The sequence below is a fragment of the Mytilus galloprovincialis genome, chromosome 9 (assembly GCF_965363235.1).
Source record: "Mytilus galloprovincialis chromosome 9, xbMytGall1.hap1.1, whole genome shotgun sequence".
Taxonomy (NCBI): domain Eukaryota; kingdom Metazoa; phylum Mollusca; class Bivalvia; order Mytilida; family Mytilidae; genus Mytilus; species Mytilus galloprovincialis.
The window spans coordinates 43,507,985-43,526,370 of record NC_134846.1 but is presented as its reverse complement, the minus strand read 5'-3'; the positions used below and the strand labels follow the sequence as shown (position 1 = coordinate 43,526,370).

The following is an 18,386-nucleotide window of genomic DNA, read 5'->3' as shown; positions in this document are numbered from 1 at the left end:
CCAAAAACTTTCAAACCACTATAATTTCATTTGACCATACTCATAATTCTTTTGAGAAGTCAGATAATCGATGTTAACTTTACATGAATTAAGAGAGTTTCAAGTTATCTAACAACAACAAAAAAGAATATTTCATCGTATTTGAACACTTTAATGATAATCTGTGTACTAGTACTTGCACCTAATTCTCGGTGAAACTATTGACCAATAGCAAGTAGTAATGTTTTTAATGTAAAAGAAATACGGCTTGTAGAATGTACATATACACATATCATATCATAGCATAAGTGTATATATACATTGTGTTTTATAATCATAAACAATTTTGAACTATCGCATCATCGGCGAATAATGACAACACATTATATAAGTAATGAAATATAAGCTTTATATTATGAAATAAACAATCTTATCGGCTAAATAAAAGTATAGTATGTCAAATTCTTTGGTGTAATGAACACACAATAATTGGATAATTGGATACATTTATGACAAGATGTTTTTCTTTCTTATAGAATAGATTTATTTGGGTTTTTTTCTTCTTTTATCAAAACATTGTCACGTTCCAAATTATATGACATTCATTTTCGATCAGATGTTTATGACACACAAATCATTTTCCTCTTTCAATATAATAAATCTACAAGTTTCAATGTTAAGGCAGTGTTCAGAAATCCACATCTTCAAATATATGGCTCATTGATATAAAGTGAGAGTACCCATATTGCATCTATTTTGACAGTTTTGTCTTTGTGTGTATTCCAATTTGTGTTTGTTTTGTTGATGTATCCTTATCAACATGTAGTTTTGAATCCATTTTTGAATCATAGCAAAATTACTTTGAACTAACATCCAAAACATCCACGATTCTGTAATAATAGTAGTATTCAAATTGCATCTATGCCAGAGTTGGGATTAATTACATTGGAATGTTATTAATTAAATTACACATTACATTGCAAAAATGATCAATTACACTTATTACGCATAATACACAGTTTTTGAAATGTAATTAATTGAATTACAATTACTTTACTAAAGTAGTTAATTGAATTACATATCACATTTCATCATAACTTTTTGTAAACAATATATACTAAAAAAATATTGAGCTTTAATTTGTCAGTGCATCGTAGGCCTATATGGCTGGCTGTAATGTAATATTGTATTAATATGTATCAATTTTTTATATACAGGTTACACTATAATAAATCATTCATTCATTCATTATATCATGTATATATAGGATGTGGGTCAAGATGCATATTAGTTTCTCCATAGGCGGTAATGGTAACGTTTTCTTCTGTTGCTCAGTCCATATCGTTAACTTGGATATGTATGATGGCTCGTTTCGAAGCTGAGACATTTTCACATATCTGGTTAAATTTTCTGGGTTCGAAGTGAGATTCCTTTATCCGTAAATAAGCAAACCCCGAGTATCCTTTTGTGATGCGGCTCCACGTGGTAAAAAATCCCATTTTTAACACAATAAGCTCTTTGAAAATTTAATACTTTGAACACATCCAATAGCTCCATAGTTTTTACACATTTATTCTGTGTTTCCCTGCTTTCTAAATTAGCACAAATGGTTAAGCTCAGCCACTTGTTTATCATAGAAATGTGTCAAACATCACTACACAGAGATTTTTTGTTTACACGTGTCTTTTGAGTTCCTCATTTCAAGGCGCATTAGGGATTGTGTCCCATATGTAAAATATTCATGTAAGCTTAAAACATAGTTTTAGCATTACATTTGATCAACATTAGTATTTAAATGTTTTGTCATTTATTCTGCATACCTATGAACTGAACACTTTGTTTCAACAGTAGCTGATGTGGCAGGTGTTGATAGATCATAAAATTTGTTGATAGAAGAGAGAATGTGTTCCTATTAACTTGCCAATACATTAAGGGGTATTTAACAACTCAGAAATAAAGCCATTGAATTAAACATGATGTAAATAAATTGTAAATTAGTTAAAAATTGTTCATGTTTTTTTATTTTACAAATATTCCAAAGTAAGATTGTCACAATATTGAAAATAAGTTTTAGTACAAACAATGTATAATGTCAAAATATGAGCTATATTTTGCGAATTAGATAACATACATGTAATAGTGGCATTGTCCCTAGGCGTTTTTTTTACACATCTAGTCTGATTCATTGCCTTTTGTTTTCACAGCTGATAATTTTTGTTTCTATAATCCTTTTGTCTATACTAATTTGACAAAATGATTGTGTGCACTGATTTAAAATTTTAATGAACTGTCTAAGAAAGATTTGCATTATGTGTTTAACAAAACAAACATGTATTGATGACATATATGCATGTTATCAATCAATTTGGATAAAGATCTTTCTTAAAAACTGATCAGCACCAATATATGATTCTCCCTTTTTTTAAAGTTAAAGGACTATTTAGCAAACATTTCTGTATTTCAAAAAAATAATAACTATATTAACACAATTTAATTAACACCATAAAAGTACATGTAATTGAAATGTAATTCAAAAGTAATTATAATTACATGCTTTTTTCATTGTAATTAATTAAATAACCATTGCATGTAATTAAAAAATACTCAATTACACATTACATTCCATTACATGGAAATTTGTAATGCATTACACTTAATTACCATTACATTTTCATTTACCCCTTCCCTGATCTATGCTTAAATTCACATTAATAAAAATAGAGTAACTGATGTTATTTTTTATATCTCAAAATGTTAAGAACAATTTGATAATAGTCCATGCTAGCTATAATTTTTTAAAAGAAATGAATGATGTAAGTTAAAGGCATATTAAATTCTCATTTTTAAAAGTTTTTTCGTGGACTTTGCATACCGATGGCGATGTCCCTAGATTCCACTTTTTCAGTGAATAATTCATCTGTTGCATTATATACCTTGCAATTTTTGTGTGTATTTAAATATATTTTGCTATGTTGAAAGACATTTATAATATTAAGCCATAACATACAATTTCTTTCGTCTATAATAAAACTTATAATATTTTCGCAGCTACTTTTGCTAAAGTAGTTCAATTTGGGTATTTTGCGCGATTTGGGTACTGTGAAGTTATTTGAAAGATTTTTTTGTGAGTCACTGGATCATGTATACAACTATAAAGTTGACACTTTGTTGGCCTATTGAAAAATGCTCTCATTTTAGTAGTCTGTAAATTAAGTCATACCATGCTTCCTTTATTTATTCACTGAAAACACATTTGAAAAATAGATTAACATATTATCAAAAACAAACCATAATATGCATATGAAAAGGCTGAAGAACAAGACATTTTTTAGAATTTCACATTATATGAAAGGAAAATAAATAAATCTCAGATCGCCTTTATAAAATCTACATATTATTTGTTTGTATTAGTCCATTCAAGTACCTTTGAAATTAGTATATCAAATGCAAAATTAAATTTATATACATTTTTACCGATAGATCTAATATTAACACAGTGCAGTAAGTACTATTAGATGACGTGGTTTACAAAATGATTTATTGTTAAGGTTTTAAATTTAAAATATTTCATGGTCGTTCTTATTGTTTAACTTTTAACATTTCATTATCTGATTTTTATTTTAAGGTGTGTTCAAGTGGAAATGTGAAACCTTATCGTAAAGGGAACTCATAGTTTTCTGTTGCTGTTGATTTCAAAGGTTATGACAAGTAAAGGATACCTTTTCGGCATTGATATTTTTTTATTCAAACATAGTATACTTAATCCTGACCAAAAGGAAAGTAATCACACCAAATAAACAAAGACAAAATAGATTAATAACAATACGAAAGTATACACACGTACAAAATGGTGACCATATAGACCAATATTACCAAGAAGTTACCCTTGTGCCCCGGAAGGGTCAACTGGATAAAAGCTAAGTTGAAAGATACGTATAGTTCAAATTAAAGATACTTGCTAAAATATAGAATATTTACATTATATGTCAAGCTCTAATTCGATCCGATTTTAGATTTTCCTTTTTAAATAAATGTAGTGATTATTATTATGATTATGTGAATTTTAAGTATGCACCTGTTCATTGCCTTTTAAATCAAACTGAGTACAGTTTCTTTCATTTCTTTATATTTCCTAAGATCAAGTATTTGGTCAATGCGTTTTTTATGTATGTTGCTTTGATATTGTATACCGACAAGTACCGTTCAAACATTTTATTTTGAACAACTAAAACGGGCCAACTACAATCTGTAAAAGTCTAGGGTCGGTCATCACTCTTGCGTTACAACTTTTCAAGAATATTAAAGAAATAATGAAGAAAATCAAATGCTATTTTTAACATTTACATCCAATGGCATATATTTCACGAAAAAATTAAAATCACAAAAATATTGAACTACGAGGAAAATTAAAAATGGAAAGTTCCTACTCAAATGGCGAAATCAAAAGCTCAAACACATCAAACGATGTCAACTGTCATATTCCTGACTTGGTACAGACATTTTCACATGTAGTAAATGTATCATATTAATCTATTGTAATAAAAATTCATAATATCTAATAAAATTTGTAGATTTAGCTAACAAAGTCCTTATATTTCTATAAAGTAACATTCGTTTATAGTGAAAATTGTGTTAACGTTAAATAAGCTTCAATTAAAAATTGCTTGCTAGTCACTGTCTGTGATTAATATTAGATAACTCTGGTTAATTTCCCAATCAAAAGTTCAAAATCAAAAAGTTGTTAATCTATAGGATAGTGAAGACTAATGAAAGCTAACCCACTGTAAACAAAAATTTCTTCTAAATTTTTTAAAACTTCCTCAGAAAAATGCTCGATCCACTTGACTTTCATATCTCATAATTAACGTTTTTACACAATATTTTAATAAAGTAGTTAAAGATTATTTGCTTCTCAGAGTGTAAAACGCAATAAAAATCGTATGCTTGCATCATCTTACCCAAATACAGATTTAATTACGTCCTGAACATCTCGACATGTGTTTGTTTATTTTTATCAATACCGGTTTGTAAACAAATCTCAAGTACATGTTAAGATCCGACTAAATACCTATATCCCGATATCGTCAGGTAAATATGCTAGACTAAATGGTGCATTAAACCTTGTTCTATAGCTAGCTTAACCTCTCACTTGTATGACAGTCGCATAAAATTCCATTATATTGACAACGATTTGTGAACAATACAACCAATAGGTAAAAATGTCAAAAATAGCGGTACAGCAGTCGAACGAGTTCTTTAACGTGCATTTCTCGTAAATGAGGCATCTGATTTGTCTTTTCTGTACCGGTCTTTTCTATTGCGATGTTGCTAGATATTTATACATTCAACAGAGCCATACGGACACCTCAGTTTAGCAATGAGGTGAATCTTATTGTTTGACATTTGATACTAGAAATTAAATACTTTTCTCGACGTATTCTATTTGTGTTTGGTTGATTGTAAGAGCTCTTACGGTTCAATTCTATTCAAATTTTTATGAAATTTGTAAGAAATTGTTATATCAGTTAAGTCTCTCATTTTAAAACTTAATATCGATCAACTTTTTTAAAGTAGTAATGCCCTTTAAAAAATATTGTGCTCCTTTTATGAAATTTATCTCAAAAGTTCATATCAACAATGTCTCGTATAAAATCAAAAATCAGAGCCGATCAACTGTTTTTAAAGAAGTAATGCTTCTTTTAAATATCGTTTATAAATATTGAATGATTAGTGCTCTCATGCCTACATATTTATTGGCAGAATTTTATGAATTTCATACCCAAGGTTTATATAAGCAATGTCATGGTCTAGCACTGATATATAGTTTACAGTAGATATGTACCCTGGAAATGTAAATGATATTGAAAATTGCGATATAAGCGCTCTTAATCCTACATTGTTCTACTTGTTATTTTTAAATTTATATCAAACTATATCAACCTGGAACAAATTCGATAACCAACGCCGCCAAATATTAAGGCGTGAATCAATTAACAAGTTGCGTTTAGGCAATATACCGGAAAACCGCCTTACTTGCTATAAACAGGTCTATCATGTGCAGGAAATGTATTTGTGAACACACTAAATGTAGAAATGTATTGGTGAACACACTAAATTGAGAAAATATAAAATTCCCCGGAAACTATTGCAAAATCATACATCAGAGACGAAATGAAGGACAGTTATTTTTTACAGTTACCGCTACATTGATCTGAACGAATCTAACTATTACCATTAGAAATGGTTTTAAATATACATTAAAGAATTAAATGTTTTTGTTTGTTATATTATTTGAATCTAAAAGCGTTGACAAAAGCACATATTTGTATGAAGAACGGAAACTCCAGGATCAAATATGCGGAAGCACTTCGTATCAAAAATGTGCTAATGTTTAACGTTTTTACAATCCTATACAATTTCAAAAAGGAGCATTCAAGTCTTGCGTTTACATTTTTTAGCTAAAACCGATATGTAACCACTGATGTTTTTTTTTTGGTTTCCAGTGCATTGTTGATGCGTTGTCATGGGAAGCACATTATGAATTATTCTCCATTGGCTAGAGTTAAAGGGAAGGGTTGAGATCTCACACAACAATTTTAACCTCGCAGCATTGTTGCGCCTGTCCCACGTCAGGAACCTCTGGACTTTGTTAGTCTTTTAATTTTAGTTCATATATATGCTTTGAAGTTCCTTTGGTCGGGTTGTTGTCTCTGTTACATATTCACCATCTACATTCTCAATTTTATGAATGTTGAAAATTTATTGGAATATAAAATCTTATTTTGGAATGTCTCTCGATTGTTGCAAACCAAACATAAATGTCATGTATTATTTATAATTAAATTTTATTAATTTTTTTGCTATCAAGGCACAAAATATCTGCTTTTAATAACGTGCACAATTGATAAAGCGTCACCGTGAGAGGGAAAACGCAAATACATTTTGAGATATACCACAATAGAAAGGATGAAACTTGCATATACCTGTGCATATATATATATATAAATATATATTTATTATCATTATATGAAATTATTATCTGTTGAAAAGATAAAACTTATGGCTTGAGTTCCCAAAGACCCAATTCTTATGGAAATGTACGATGGAACGAAGACATGGTATACCAAGAGATACCTATGGCAAATCGTGAACATCTGTGTGCTATAAAAGGTTGTCTAGCAAAACAGAAAAGAGAAGGTATAATATCGTATTTTAAAGTGCAAGAGACAAGTATGGTAAGACGAGTTGTCTCTCCTCATTCATTTCGACAGAATTAGTTACAATGAATAGTCAAAAAAACAGATTACAGCTGATAAAAAGACCTGAGATTAGAATATACCAGTTATATTTATATTGAACTGCGTTTTAAAGCAATAAAGATTCTTGCATTTAATAAAATAATTCACAAATTGCAAGAACGACTAATTTTCATGTCTTTTCCTTGTAAAATTTGAGAAACCTCAGCAATCAGTCAAATACCTCAAATGAATCTCTTCTAAAAGATGTCTTACGTAGAGATGTTGATTGGTAAGGCCACCTATGCATACCTATATTCAATTGAGCAAAAACACCATATATGATATCGCCGTAGCTGGTGATGAAATATGTCAACTTTGGCCTGTTTATGACATTAAAACCACGTCCCAAATGTCAGGTATACACTTCAGGGACTAGACAAAATCATTAAATTTGTTCATGAATAAAATTGTGGGAGGACAGTTGAATTTCCATTTTTAACAATTTTATAATTGCAAATAATTAATCGAATCATGATGCCTTCTGATTTTTTATGTACAAATTTGAAACCCAAGGTCATAGGTTTATTAAGGTTCAAAGTTAGGCGTTACTAAATTAAAACCGAAACACTAACTTCCATGAACAATTGGTAATGCAAAATTTGACAATGAAATGATACTTATAAGAGTACTTTTACGAAATTAGAAAATGAGTTTTCGTGTTTTTCGTTCATTTGAGGTCTAAATCACATTCACAAATTCGGAAACATTGTGCGATATTTAGTTTAAAAAGCATATGATATTTTTTGCAATACTATGGGTTTTCTACTCTAGAAATAGTTTACCTTTAGTTAGCAACATTTTAATTACCGTTATTCATTACAAAGTAACCTTCCCGTTACTCTTCCCTTTCATTTAAAAAAAAATGACGTACGAGATATTTTATTTTTTCTGTCTTAATCTGTTATCAAGTACAAGACTACACAATTTTTCAATTACTGTGCATACAGGTTATAATTATTGTAGATCTTAGTAGAAGTAACAGTAAGAAAAGTACTGCAACCTCGCCATCAGCGATGTATAGTGAGTCGTTTGGATACTCAAGTATTCCTTACATGTCAAGTAAGTACTAGTTTTTGTTTTACTATTATACACTATATTAATAATACCACAGTCCCACTAGGCCACGATCGCACTACGATCTGTGACAAAAATGAAAAAAATGACCGTGTAGATCGCAGTAAGATCGTATGACGGTCGTGTTTTGGTCTTCAAGATCGTGATGAGCGTGGTCAACTTTGAACATGTTTAAAACAATCTTGGTGTCGTCGTTGCGGAATCAGGTGTAGTAGAGGAGTAGTTAGAGCGCAGTAAGGTCGTGGTAAGTTCGCAAAGGTCGCAATATCATCGTAGCGAGAGCGTAGCATTAGCGTGATTATATTCGGAGACTGCGCTTCGATCTCACAGCGACGTTGTTACGACCTCACTACGACCATCACGTTCTCACCGCGACCCAACTAAGCCTACACTACGACTATACCATGATTACACCACGCTGTTCAAGACAATAGTACGATTCTAGCACGCCTATGCCGTCCTCATCACACTCTTCTTACGACCTGGCTACGTTCATACTACGACCATCATGCTCATTGTCATTTTCACATAAAATATATTAAAACTTTCAAGGTTTAGTTTGTTTGTTTGTAATTTGGACTTTTTGGTTTGTTTTCTCTAACGGCACCACAACCGTGCTTGACACATATGTGTCATCCCTTCTATATTTCACTAAAACATCGTCATCTGAGCTTGATGGACTCAACATCAGTTCCTTCCACCACGCCCAAATGTTCTGGTAAATTTGGTTGCATTACTGTGTTGTTTCCGAGAATTCTGCGTATTAATCAGAAATAAAAGGAATGGAACAGTATTGATACAGTACACGATGTTGAGGTTATTGCTAAGAACGTAATGAAATCGCGGTATGAAAGTAGTATAATCGTGGTAAGAACGTGCTATAATCGCAGCAGAAGCGTGGTAAGATCGTGTTGCAATCGGAATACTCGTGCTATGGTCGTAGTGAGAACGTAATGAGCGTAGTAGGATCATGATAATCGGGGAAAAAGCATGGTGAAAACGTGGGTTAATCGTAGTTGGATCGTTGAAGAAGCGTAATGAGGACGTAGCATCAACGTGAAAACAACGAAAATTAACATTTTTATGCCGCTCATACCGCGACGTCACCACGATCTCAATAAATTTAAGAACCCGGTGAGCGTGGTGTGATCGTGGTCTAGTGGGACTGGGGATTTAAGATAATGTTCTTATGTTAACAGTGTGCATGCCTGTTTTTATCCTGCTTCCTTTACAACAAAAAGGAAAAGAAACATAAAAATTTTCATCATTTTATAATTCGTTTCTCTGTGTGTTACGTTGTCGTTTGGTTTTTTGTTGCACTTTAGTATTTCTTGTGTCGTTGTTTTCCTCTAATAGTTTGATGTGTTTTCCTAGGTATTTATTTGTAATCCGGATTTGTTTTCTCTCAATCGACTTATGACTTTAAAACAACGGTATACTACTGTTGCCTTTATTTTACATAAATTTATTTACAATGGTGACCTTTCATTATGATGCTTTGTGCGAAAACTTAATAGTAATTGTTAGATATCAATGCATGTACTATCCTATCATAATTTCATTTCTTACCAAGAGGTGTGCTAAAACTTTCTCCCGTAAAGGTAAGCATTTGCAAGTTGTTTAGTTTAATAAAGTTTAAGATATTATTCTTAAATATTTTTTTTAAACAGGTCTAAGTAGACCAATCAGCAAGAAAAGCAATGCAACATCAAGATCCGCAACATTCAGTATACCTTTCAACCAGTCTAGAGCACTCCCTCTAAGACCAGGTAAATCATTTTCATTAGAATTGCAACTAGTTTTAAAACTAGAAGATGTGATATTGTTGTCAATGAGACACCTTCCGTTAGTACCTATGTGTCATCGCACGATATTCAACAATACGCAAAACCTATTCATAACAAGCTATTAAAGGCCACTATATATGACAAATATAAAACTATTCAAGCAAGCCGGATTCATTTAAAAAAGTAATAGACAAAAAATATATTATATACAGCAGAAAAAATATAACTGAATTGCAGGCTCCTAGCTTTGGTCGGGAACATAAAGAAATGAATATTGTAAAGATTGTTGCCAATCTTTAATTTAAAAACAATATCTTTGGTTTCTGGATATTAAATAATGACTAAACAACTTTTAAAAGTATCGAGATTATTATTGTCAATAATAATAAATACAAGTAAATGAAATACAATATGTTAAAACGTTTGAAAGTGTTTTTCGTGAATGCGTTATTACCTCTTGTATTCTTTCAAGCTTGGTTCAAATTCGTTTCGTTATCAGAAAAATCCGGTTTTTATAAGACTTAGCACGCCTTATCCTTGCGTGTAAGAATATAGTCCGTTGCCGGTCAAGGTTAAATCATGTAAATAACTGTCAGTACGTACATACATATGAATTATAAAGAAAGCAAGCATAATTTCGTACGTCTCGACACCGATTCAACGATATAAAGCATGTAAATACAAGTAACTAAAGAAATGTAGGATTCATAACAAGCTAGAAAACAAAGATGTTATTCGAACGCCACATGTTGGCGGAATTTCGTAACGTTAAATCGGCAACTGTCAAATTTGCCGGGAACGACGTTACGTTTACAAAAAGGTACTGCCGCGATATTTAACGTTCACAACACTGCCCTCCGTCAAAAATAGAATTTCGTCTCGAAATTTAAATAACTACGAAAGATTAAATCATTATATACAATCGAACAAAATTTAAACAAGCACCTGCTGTCTCAATAGAATATTAAAATTAAGAAAATTTGTTTTTGTCTAAATCACGAATAACCTACCACGATCTATGACACGTATACATAATGATAAAATTGTACGAACGGCATACAAAACAATATGCATATAAATAATATCAACAAATGTCTAGTTTTGTGTCTTTTCAATATAAATAAATGTTTTTTTAAAATTTTCAACGTCTTCTTTTCCAACAACTTCACTGTATTATTGGTTCGTCTCTTTTTTTCCTCTTCTGTTCTTTGCTCCTTCTGTGTTCGCTTCTGTGTCAACTTTTTCTCTTTTCTTCCGTTTCCTCCAATCTTTTTGTGTATCTCGAGTTACATGTTTCTCATTCTCAAATTCATTCGTAGTTTGGTCTAAATCTGTTTTATGTAAACCTTCTTTCAGTTGACTTATCTTTTCCTCCTGACAGAACATGTTTCCATCGTCTTCTGTAACTATAACATTTACAATTTCTTCAGTAACTGGAACATTTTCATCTGTAACACTTAAGTACCGGTCTTTGTAAGAATCATGCAGGTTCCTGTTGATGGGCGATTCATGACCCCTCTTCGAATGTCTTTATATTTTGTTTATGATGAAGGTATGGTATGAAAATAAGTTTTCTGTATTAATTTTTTCTTTTCAACCTTGGTTGCCATGGAAACCATCCTTACAAAATTTTGCCTAAATACGTCTATAAGTAGCCTTTGAAAATTGAAATATAATGGATTTTAAAGAACCATAGAAATAAAGTTAATCAATACAAACAATATGTATATTTACAGTATTGACAAACACAACCCCAAACTATACAAAAACGTTAAAATTTTGAATTTACTAAATAGTTTGTTTCCATAGCAACCATTTAAAAATGTGTTAAAATTCGAAAATGAAAAATTTCAAAAACTTTAAAATTTTAAATCTGTTTATCTCCCAAGACCAACAATACCATGACATGTCATTGACAAATTTTGAAAGACAACACTCTATATATTCAGAAAATAAAAAGAAAGTCGTGTGTTTTTTTTTCTTTAAAAAAATAATTTTAGTCAAAATTTGTCAATTTTCACCAAAATTCATATTACCAAACAGATGAATACTGAAACATTTTGAACTTAAAAAGCTAAAAAATTCCATTTATGCGTGCATTCCTGACACAAATTTGGTAATTATAAATGAGAAAATATGATTGATAGAGATATTTTTGTAGAGAAGGACATTTTTTCTTTCTGGGCATGGTGCCCCCCCCCCCTTTTTTCAAAATTCAAAAAATTATTAAAAAATTTAAAAGATGGAATTCAATTGTGAACATTTTGAGCATTAAAACATGAAATTTCTTCAAAGGGTGATGGCAATAATAGAACCCCCTACACCATTTTTATATAGACTCTATTAGATTTTTGTTTAGAAATGGGGAATGTGTCAAAGAGAGAACAACCCAAACAGAAATTTAAAATCTTTAGATGCTATTTCATGGTCTTTAAAATTGACTCTAAAGAACCTGAATCGATCACCTGTAATTTTTGGTTAAATCTTGCATCAATGATTATTTGTCCCTTCAATATATATCAATGAGTGGCTTAACAATTCCATTTAAATGTTCTTTGTATCTGTCGTTTTTTCTTCAAAAGCAAAAAATGAATTTTACCCCTATGTTCCATTTTAGCCATAGTGGCTAAGTTTCTTGAAGTACAAGGAAATAAAAAACTAAATTTATACAAGATTATAACTCCCAAGTTGGGCTGAAATTGATTAAGCATATTCAGAAGAAGATTTTTTTTAAAGGAAGCAAACTAGATGAACAAATTGTGAAAAATTTCTTTAAAGGGCTATAACTCCATAAGGATTCAATTGACAATTCTGGTCATATAAACTTATTTGCTGAAAGTTGTGCTGTTTACAGTCTATCTTTGTCATTAATAATATTCAAGATAATAACCAAAACTGCAAAATTTCCGTACAATTAACAATTTAGTGGCAGCAACCCAACAATGGGTTGTTAGATTCATCTGAAAATTTGCTCTTAAAAGGCTTTAGTGTTTGAGATATGAGCTACACACTGCATTTTACCCCCATGTTCTTATTTTACCCATGGCGGCCATGTTTTTTTACAAAATAGAAAATAGAACACAAACTTTATTCTAGATATCCTAAGAATCATTCAGTTTATAAGTTTTACTGGAATTGGTTCAGTAGTTTCAGTGGAAATGTTTCAAATATTTTACACCGGACAGACGACAACGGAAGCAAAGTGATGGCAAAATTCACAGTTCCTTTGAAACGGTGACCTAAAAAAACTACGTCCGTTCTATCAGAAATAAACTGAAAATAAAAAATAAAAAATTTGTACCATCGAGAGCGCTAACAAGGCCACTTTTCATAAATTTTAATATTTTTAAGGGTCATAACTCTTTAAAAAAAGTCAATTGTCCATGATTATAGAACTCATCCGAGATATTGTTGATATTAATCTAGTGTATAAGTTTTATTAAAAATCTGGCAAGAATTGTACCTGTGGGAGCGTTAAAGGGGCTATTTTCCATAAATTTATTATTTTCAAGGGTTATAACTGTTTTTATAAAAGTCGATTGACCACCATTATTTAACTTGTTTGAGATATTGCTTATAATAACCTAAAGTATTGGTTTCGTAAAAATCTGACATTATTTCTACATGTGCGAGCGCTGCAAGGACAGCCAGATGGACACAAGGACGGTTGGCAATCAACATTTTAAGCGCACCATGTTTAAACGAAAAAAATTAAGTTCTTAGTTCGATTTTTTTTTAATTGAAAATTTTTTGGTCGTATATTGGTATCACGTTGGCGTCGTCGTCGTCCGAAGACATTTGGTTTTCTCACTCTAACTTTAGTAAAAGTAAATTGAAATCTATGAAATTTAAACACATGGTTTATGACCATGAAAGAAAGGTTGGGATTGATTCTTGGTGTTTTGGTCCCAACAGTTTAGGAATTAGGGGCAAAAAAGGGCCCAAATAAGCATTTGTCTTGGTTTTCGCACAATAACTTTAGTTTAAGTAAAAAGAAATCTATGAAATTTGAACATAAGGTCTCTATGACCACAACAGGAAGGTTGGGATTGATTTTGGGAGTTTTAGTCACAACAGTTTAGGAATTAGGGGCCAAAAACAGGTACCAAATAAGCATTTTTCTTGGTTTTTGCATAATAACTTAAGCATAAGTTAATAGAAATCTATGAAATTTTAACACAAGGTTTATAACCACAAAAGGAAGGTTTGGATTGATTGTGGGAGTTTTGGTCCCAACCAATAAGGGGCCAAAAGGGTCCAAAATTAAACTTTGTTTGATTTCATCAAAACATTAATTATTGGGGTTCTTTGATATGCCATATCTAACCGTGTATTCAGATTCTTAATTTTTGGTCCTGTTTTCAAATTGGTCTACATTAAGGTCAAAAGGGTCCAAAAGTAAACTTAGCTTGATTTTAACAAAAAGTGAATTCTTGGGGTTCTTTGATATGCTGAATCTAAACATGGTCATAGATTTTTGATTATGGGCCCAGTTTTCAAGTTGGTCCAAATCGGGGTCCAAAATTATTATGTTAAGTATTGTGCAATACCTCTGCGGTCGTATAAAGCTGCGCCCTGCGGAGCATCTGGTTTATTTATAAAAATACTATTTTTGATATAACAAAAATAAAAAAATAAAATATTTTTTTTTGTCTTATAATAAATCAGTGGTTTTGATAAGATAATAACACTCTGTAAAGATTAGACAAATGGGACAGTTTTAATCTTGGTACAGTGTTTCCAATTTCATTATCTATGGAAAATACATTGCCTTGTATCGTTTCTTTTGTGGACTAGTATACTATTGCGCAGAGTCAGATTATAATGGCTGTTACTATTTACCTCCCATGTAAATCGACATGTATCGAAACCTTTATGCAAACACTTATTTGTCACTATGTCGATTTAACTGTGCTAAAATTGAAATTGAAGAAGAACTACAGAACCTTTCTTTTTATTCTAATATATAATAATCTAACTTATCTAAAAGATTTGAAATAAATGCGGAATGTGTCCATTGGACACAGATGATGCTCCCGCTTCCATATCATAAAAGTTATAAACGGACATGACTGAAGACACTTACCAATTGTGTAGTAACTTTTATGGTGATAAGAATTGTGTAAAAGTTTCGTAACATTTGGTTGAGGCAAACTAAAGAATGAAATACAAAACAAAAAATTCAGCAACTTTTTCCCTCTATAAAGAGGCACTGCATAGAACAGTGAAAGTTACACCACCAAAATTCAAAGTTGATCTGCATTTGGTGGTTTTAAGCATTGTGTATAATTTTAATAACATCTGGTAAAGACAAACTAAAGTTAGAGAACAGAAACGGAAATTCAGCAATATTTCTATTTGTAAAGGGGCATAACTCTTGGACGGTTTAAGTGACACAACCAAACTTAGTCTTGTTTTATGGTAATAAGCAATGTGATTAAGTTTCATAACATTTGGTTGAGGCAAACTAAAGATAGAGAACAGAAACCAACGTTGGGACATACTGACGGACGGACAAGGGTAAACCTTAATGCCCCCTCCGCCACTGCGGGGGCATAAAAATATGTAAATATAACAATTGATTAAATTAGGCAAAATTCAAAATAGTCAGTGCACATGGTTGTCATAAAGGTTTGAGAATCAAAACAGTATACAATAGTTCGGACCAGCAAATTTTCCTCAGGGCCACAAGGAAAATATTTTTGAGAACCATAAAAAAACCCGATTATTCTGCGGTATACAAATAATAATTCAGTTATTTAAAAAAAAAATAAAAGACAAGCTGTCCTTTTCCACCATATACAATAGAAACATTGACAAATTCTTGCACAATTTAATGTAGATCGTTGGTATATATTTCCTCAGATAGAACATGTAGAATTTGTATGCCCCCACTGTAGCAAAGGGGGCATTAAGTTGTACCCTTGTCTGTAAGTACGTCCGTTTCAGACTTATACCCTTTTACAAATGAAAAAAATGCTGACTTTTTTGTTTCCGTTCTCTAACTTAAGTTTGCTACAACCAAATGTTTTGAAACTTACACACAATGCTTATTTCCATAAAATTCAGAACAGTTAGAATGTTATTAGTGTAACAGGTACTGTCAATAAGTTATGCCCCTTTAAAAATGGAAAAAATGCTGAATTTTCCGTTTCCGTTCTCTTTTTTTCGTCTGTCTGACATAGTTCATCTTACCCTGACCTCATTTTCTTAGAACATTGATAATGTTAAGTTAATATGATACTTGTATTAAAATCTTTACATAACACTTGCAGAGTTTCAAAAGTAATTCAATTATAAATAAAACCAACCAGACATTTCAGGGTGAGTCTTCTTGTTTAGTCTAGGGTTAAAGTTTTTAAAGCATCAATCTGTTTCAAAAACCAACAATGAGTTGCATTAAATTGTTACTGTAACTTCTTTATAGCCATTTTGAAAGAGAAAGGATCCTGAGCTATTTTTTTCAAATGTTCATTAAGATGTGTTTTATAGATAATCATGTTATGCTCATTGTTGAAGGATATACGGTGATCTTCTTTTGTTTATTTCTATGTCTTTGCTCTCTGGTTGAGAGTTAATTGTCTCATTGACAATTACAACACATCCTCTTATCTTTATACATAGACTTACTAGTAATTAAGTTTTGGATTCAACTTTATTCTTTTTCACTGACAGCATCAGTTTTAGACATGACAACGGGGGTACATATGCTGCCCTCAACTTTAGAAGTTGTGTTATGCTTAAATTCTTAAAATACTTAGTTCACAAGTAAACACAATGAGATATTACATTTCTTTCAACAAATTTTATAATTTTGAAAAAAAAAAAAAAAATCGAAAAAAAAGGGGGGTGCACCATACCCAGAGTGATGATTTTTCATTTTGTACAAGTATATCTTCATTTATCATATATTCTCGTTTAAAATTAACAAATGTGTGTCAGAAATGCACATATAAATGGAATGTTTTAGCATTTTAAGTTCAAAATTTTTGATTATTCATCTGATTGTTAATCTGAATTTTGGTGAAAATTGACAATTTTTGACTAAATTTTTTTTTTTAAAGAAAAAAAAAACACACGACTTTCTTTTTATTTTCTTAATATATAGAGTGTGGTCTTTCAAAATTTGTCAATGACATGTCATGGTATTGTTGGTCTTGGGAGATAAACAGATTTAAAATTTTAAAGTTTTTGAAATTTTTCATTTTCGAATTTTAACACATTTTTAAATGGTTGCTATGGAAACAAACTATTTAGTAAATTCACAATTTTAACGTTTTTATATAGTTTGGGGTTTTGTTTGTCAATACTGTAAATATACATATTGTTTGTATTGATTAACTTTATTTCTATGGGACTTTAAATTCCCTTATTTTATATTTTCAAAAAGGGTCTTTTTCACATATTCAGGCAAAATGTTGATTTGGTGGTTACCATGGCAACGGGCATAATACAGGGAAAATAAAGACAGAATTTTGACCATCTACCAAAGTTCTTATGATATAGGGCCAAAAAAAATACTTCTGTGACATGCCATGAATCACCTTCTGCATGATTTTTACAAAGACCGGTACTTAAATTATCTTCTGTAGCATGTTGCAAAAGTTCAGGCAACATTTGGACATCGACCTTGTCCGTCTGATTACCCTTATAACTTGCACTTGTAATATTTCCTATATATTCACACATGTCTGCATGCGTACTTGCTACCATAATTTTTCTACTATCTTCAACAACTGGTTCAAGTATAGAATACCGGCTGGACAATCCTTCTGTGTCATAACCCTCTCCAGCAATAATTATCTCAGAATTGGCTGGTATGGTAATTGCTTCTTTTATCCTAACTCTAGCTATACCATCTATTTGTCTTGTGGTTTGGCATTCTATCCACTCACCATTTAATTGGAGTCCCCTCTTGCAGTTGATAGTTATGTCCTTTTCATCAATCAGGTCACATCCTAACAATACGCTGTCTCCAATGGGGGCTACATACATGGGCCATGTGAAAATCTCATTTCCTAGTTTCATCTCTATCTGTGCTATTCCCCTTGTTGTCATATGCTTCCCAGCCTCTGCAACCACTAAATTCCTTGTTGCCTTCTTCAGTTCTGGTCGCATGTCTTTTGGAATTTTAGAATACAGTTCCTCACTCAAAACTGTCACCTCCGCTCCAGTGTCAATAACTGCCTTGGTTTCAACCTTGTTAATGACCAAAGGAACAGTAATGGTAGCTGCCCTCACCCGATCA

The 18,386-nt window shown here is 31.4% G+C and overlaps 1 protein-coding gene across 1 annotated transcript in view; it reads left to right on the top strand.

Annotated features, from left to right (window-relative positions):
- Window positions 1-7,030: 7,030 nt before the first annotated feature.
- Window positions 7,031-18,386, top strand: part of LOC143046902 (caspase-3-like) — a 36,814-nt gene continuing 25,458 nt past the window's right edge. Inside the window, exons 1-3 of the mRNA XM_076219955.1 lie at window positions 7,031-7,176; window positions 8,241-8,336; window positions 10,022-10,120. Coding sequence (XP_076076070.1) covers window positions 7,095-7,176; window positions 8,241-8,336; window positions 10,022-10,120 — 277 coding nt within the window. The 5' untranslated portion in view covers window positions 7,031-7,094. The remainder of the gene's footprint in view (window positions 7,177-8,240; window positions 8,337-10,021; window positions 10,121-18,386) is intronic.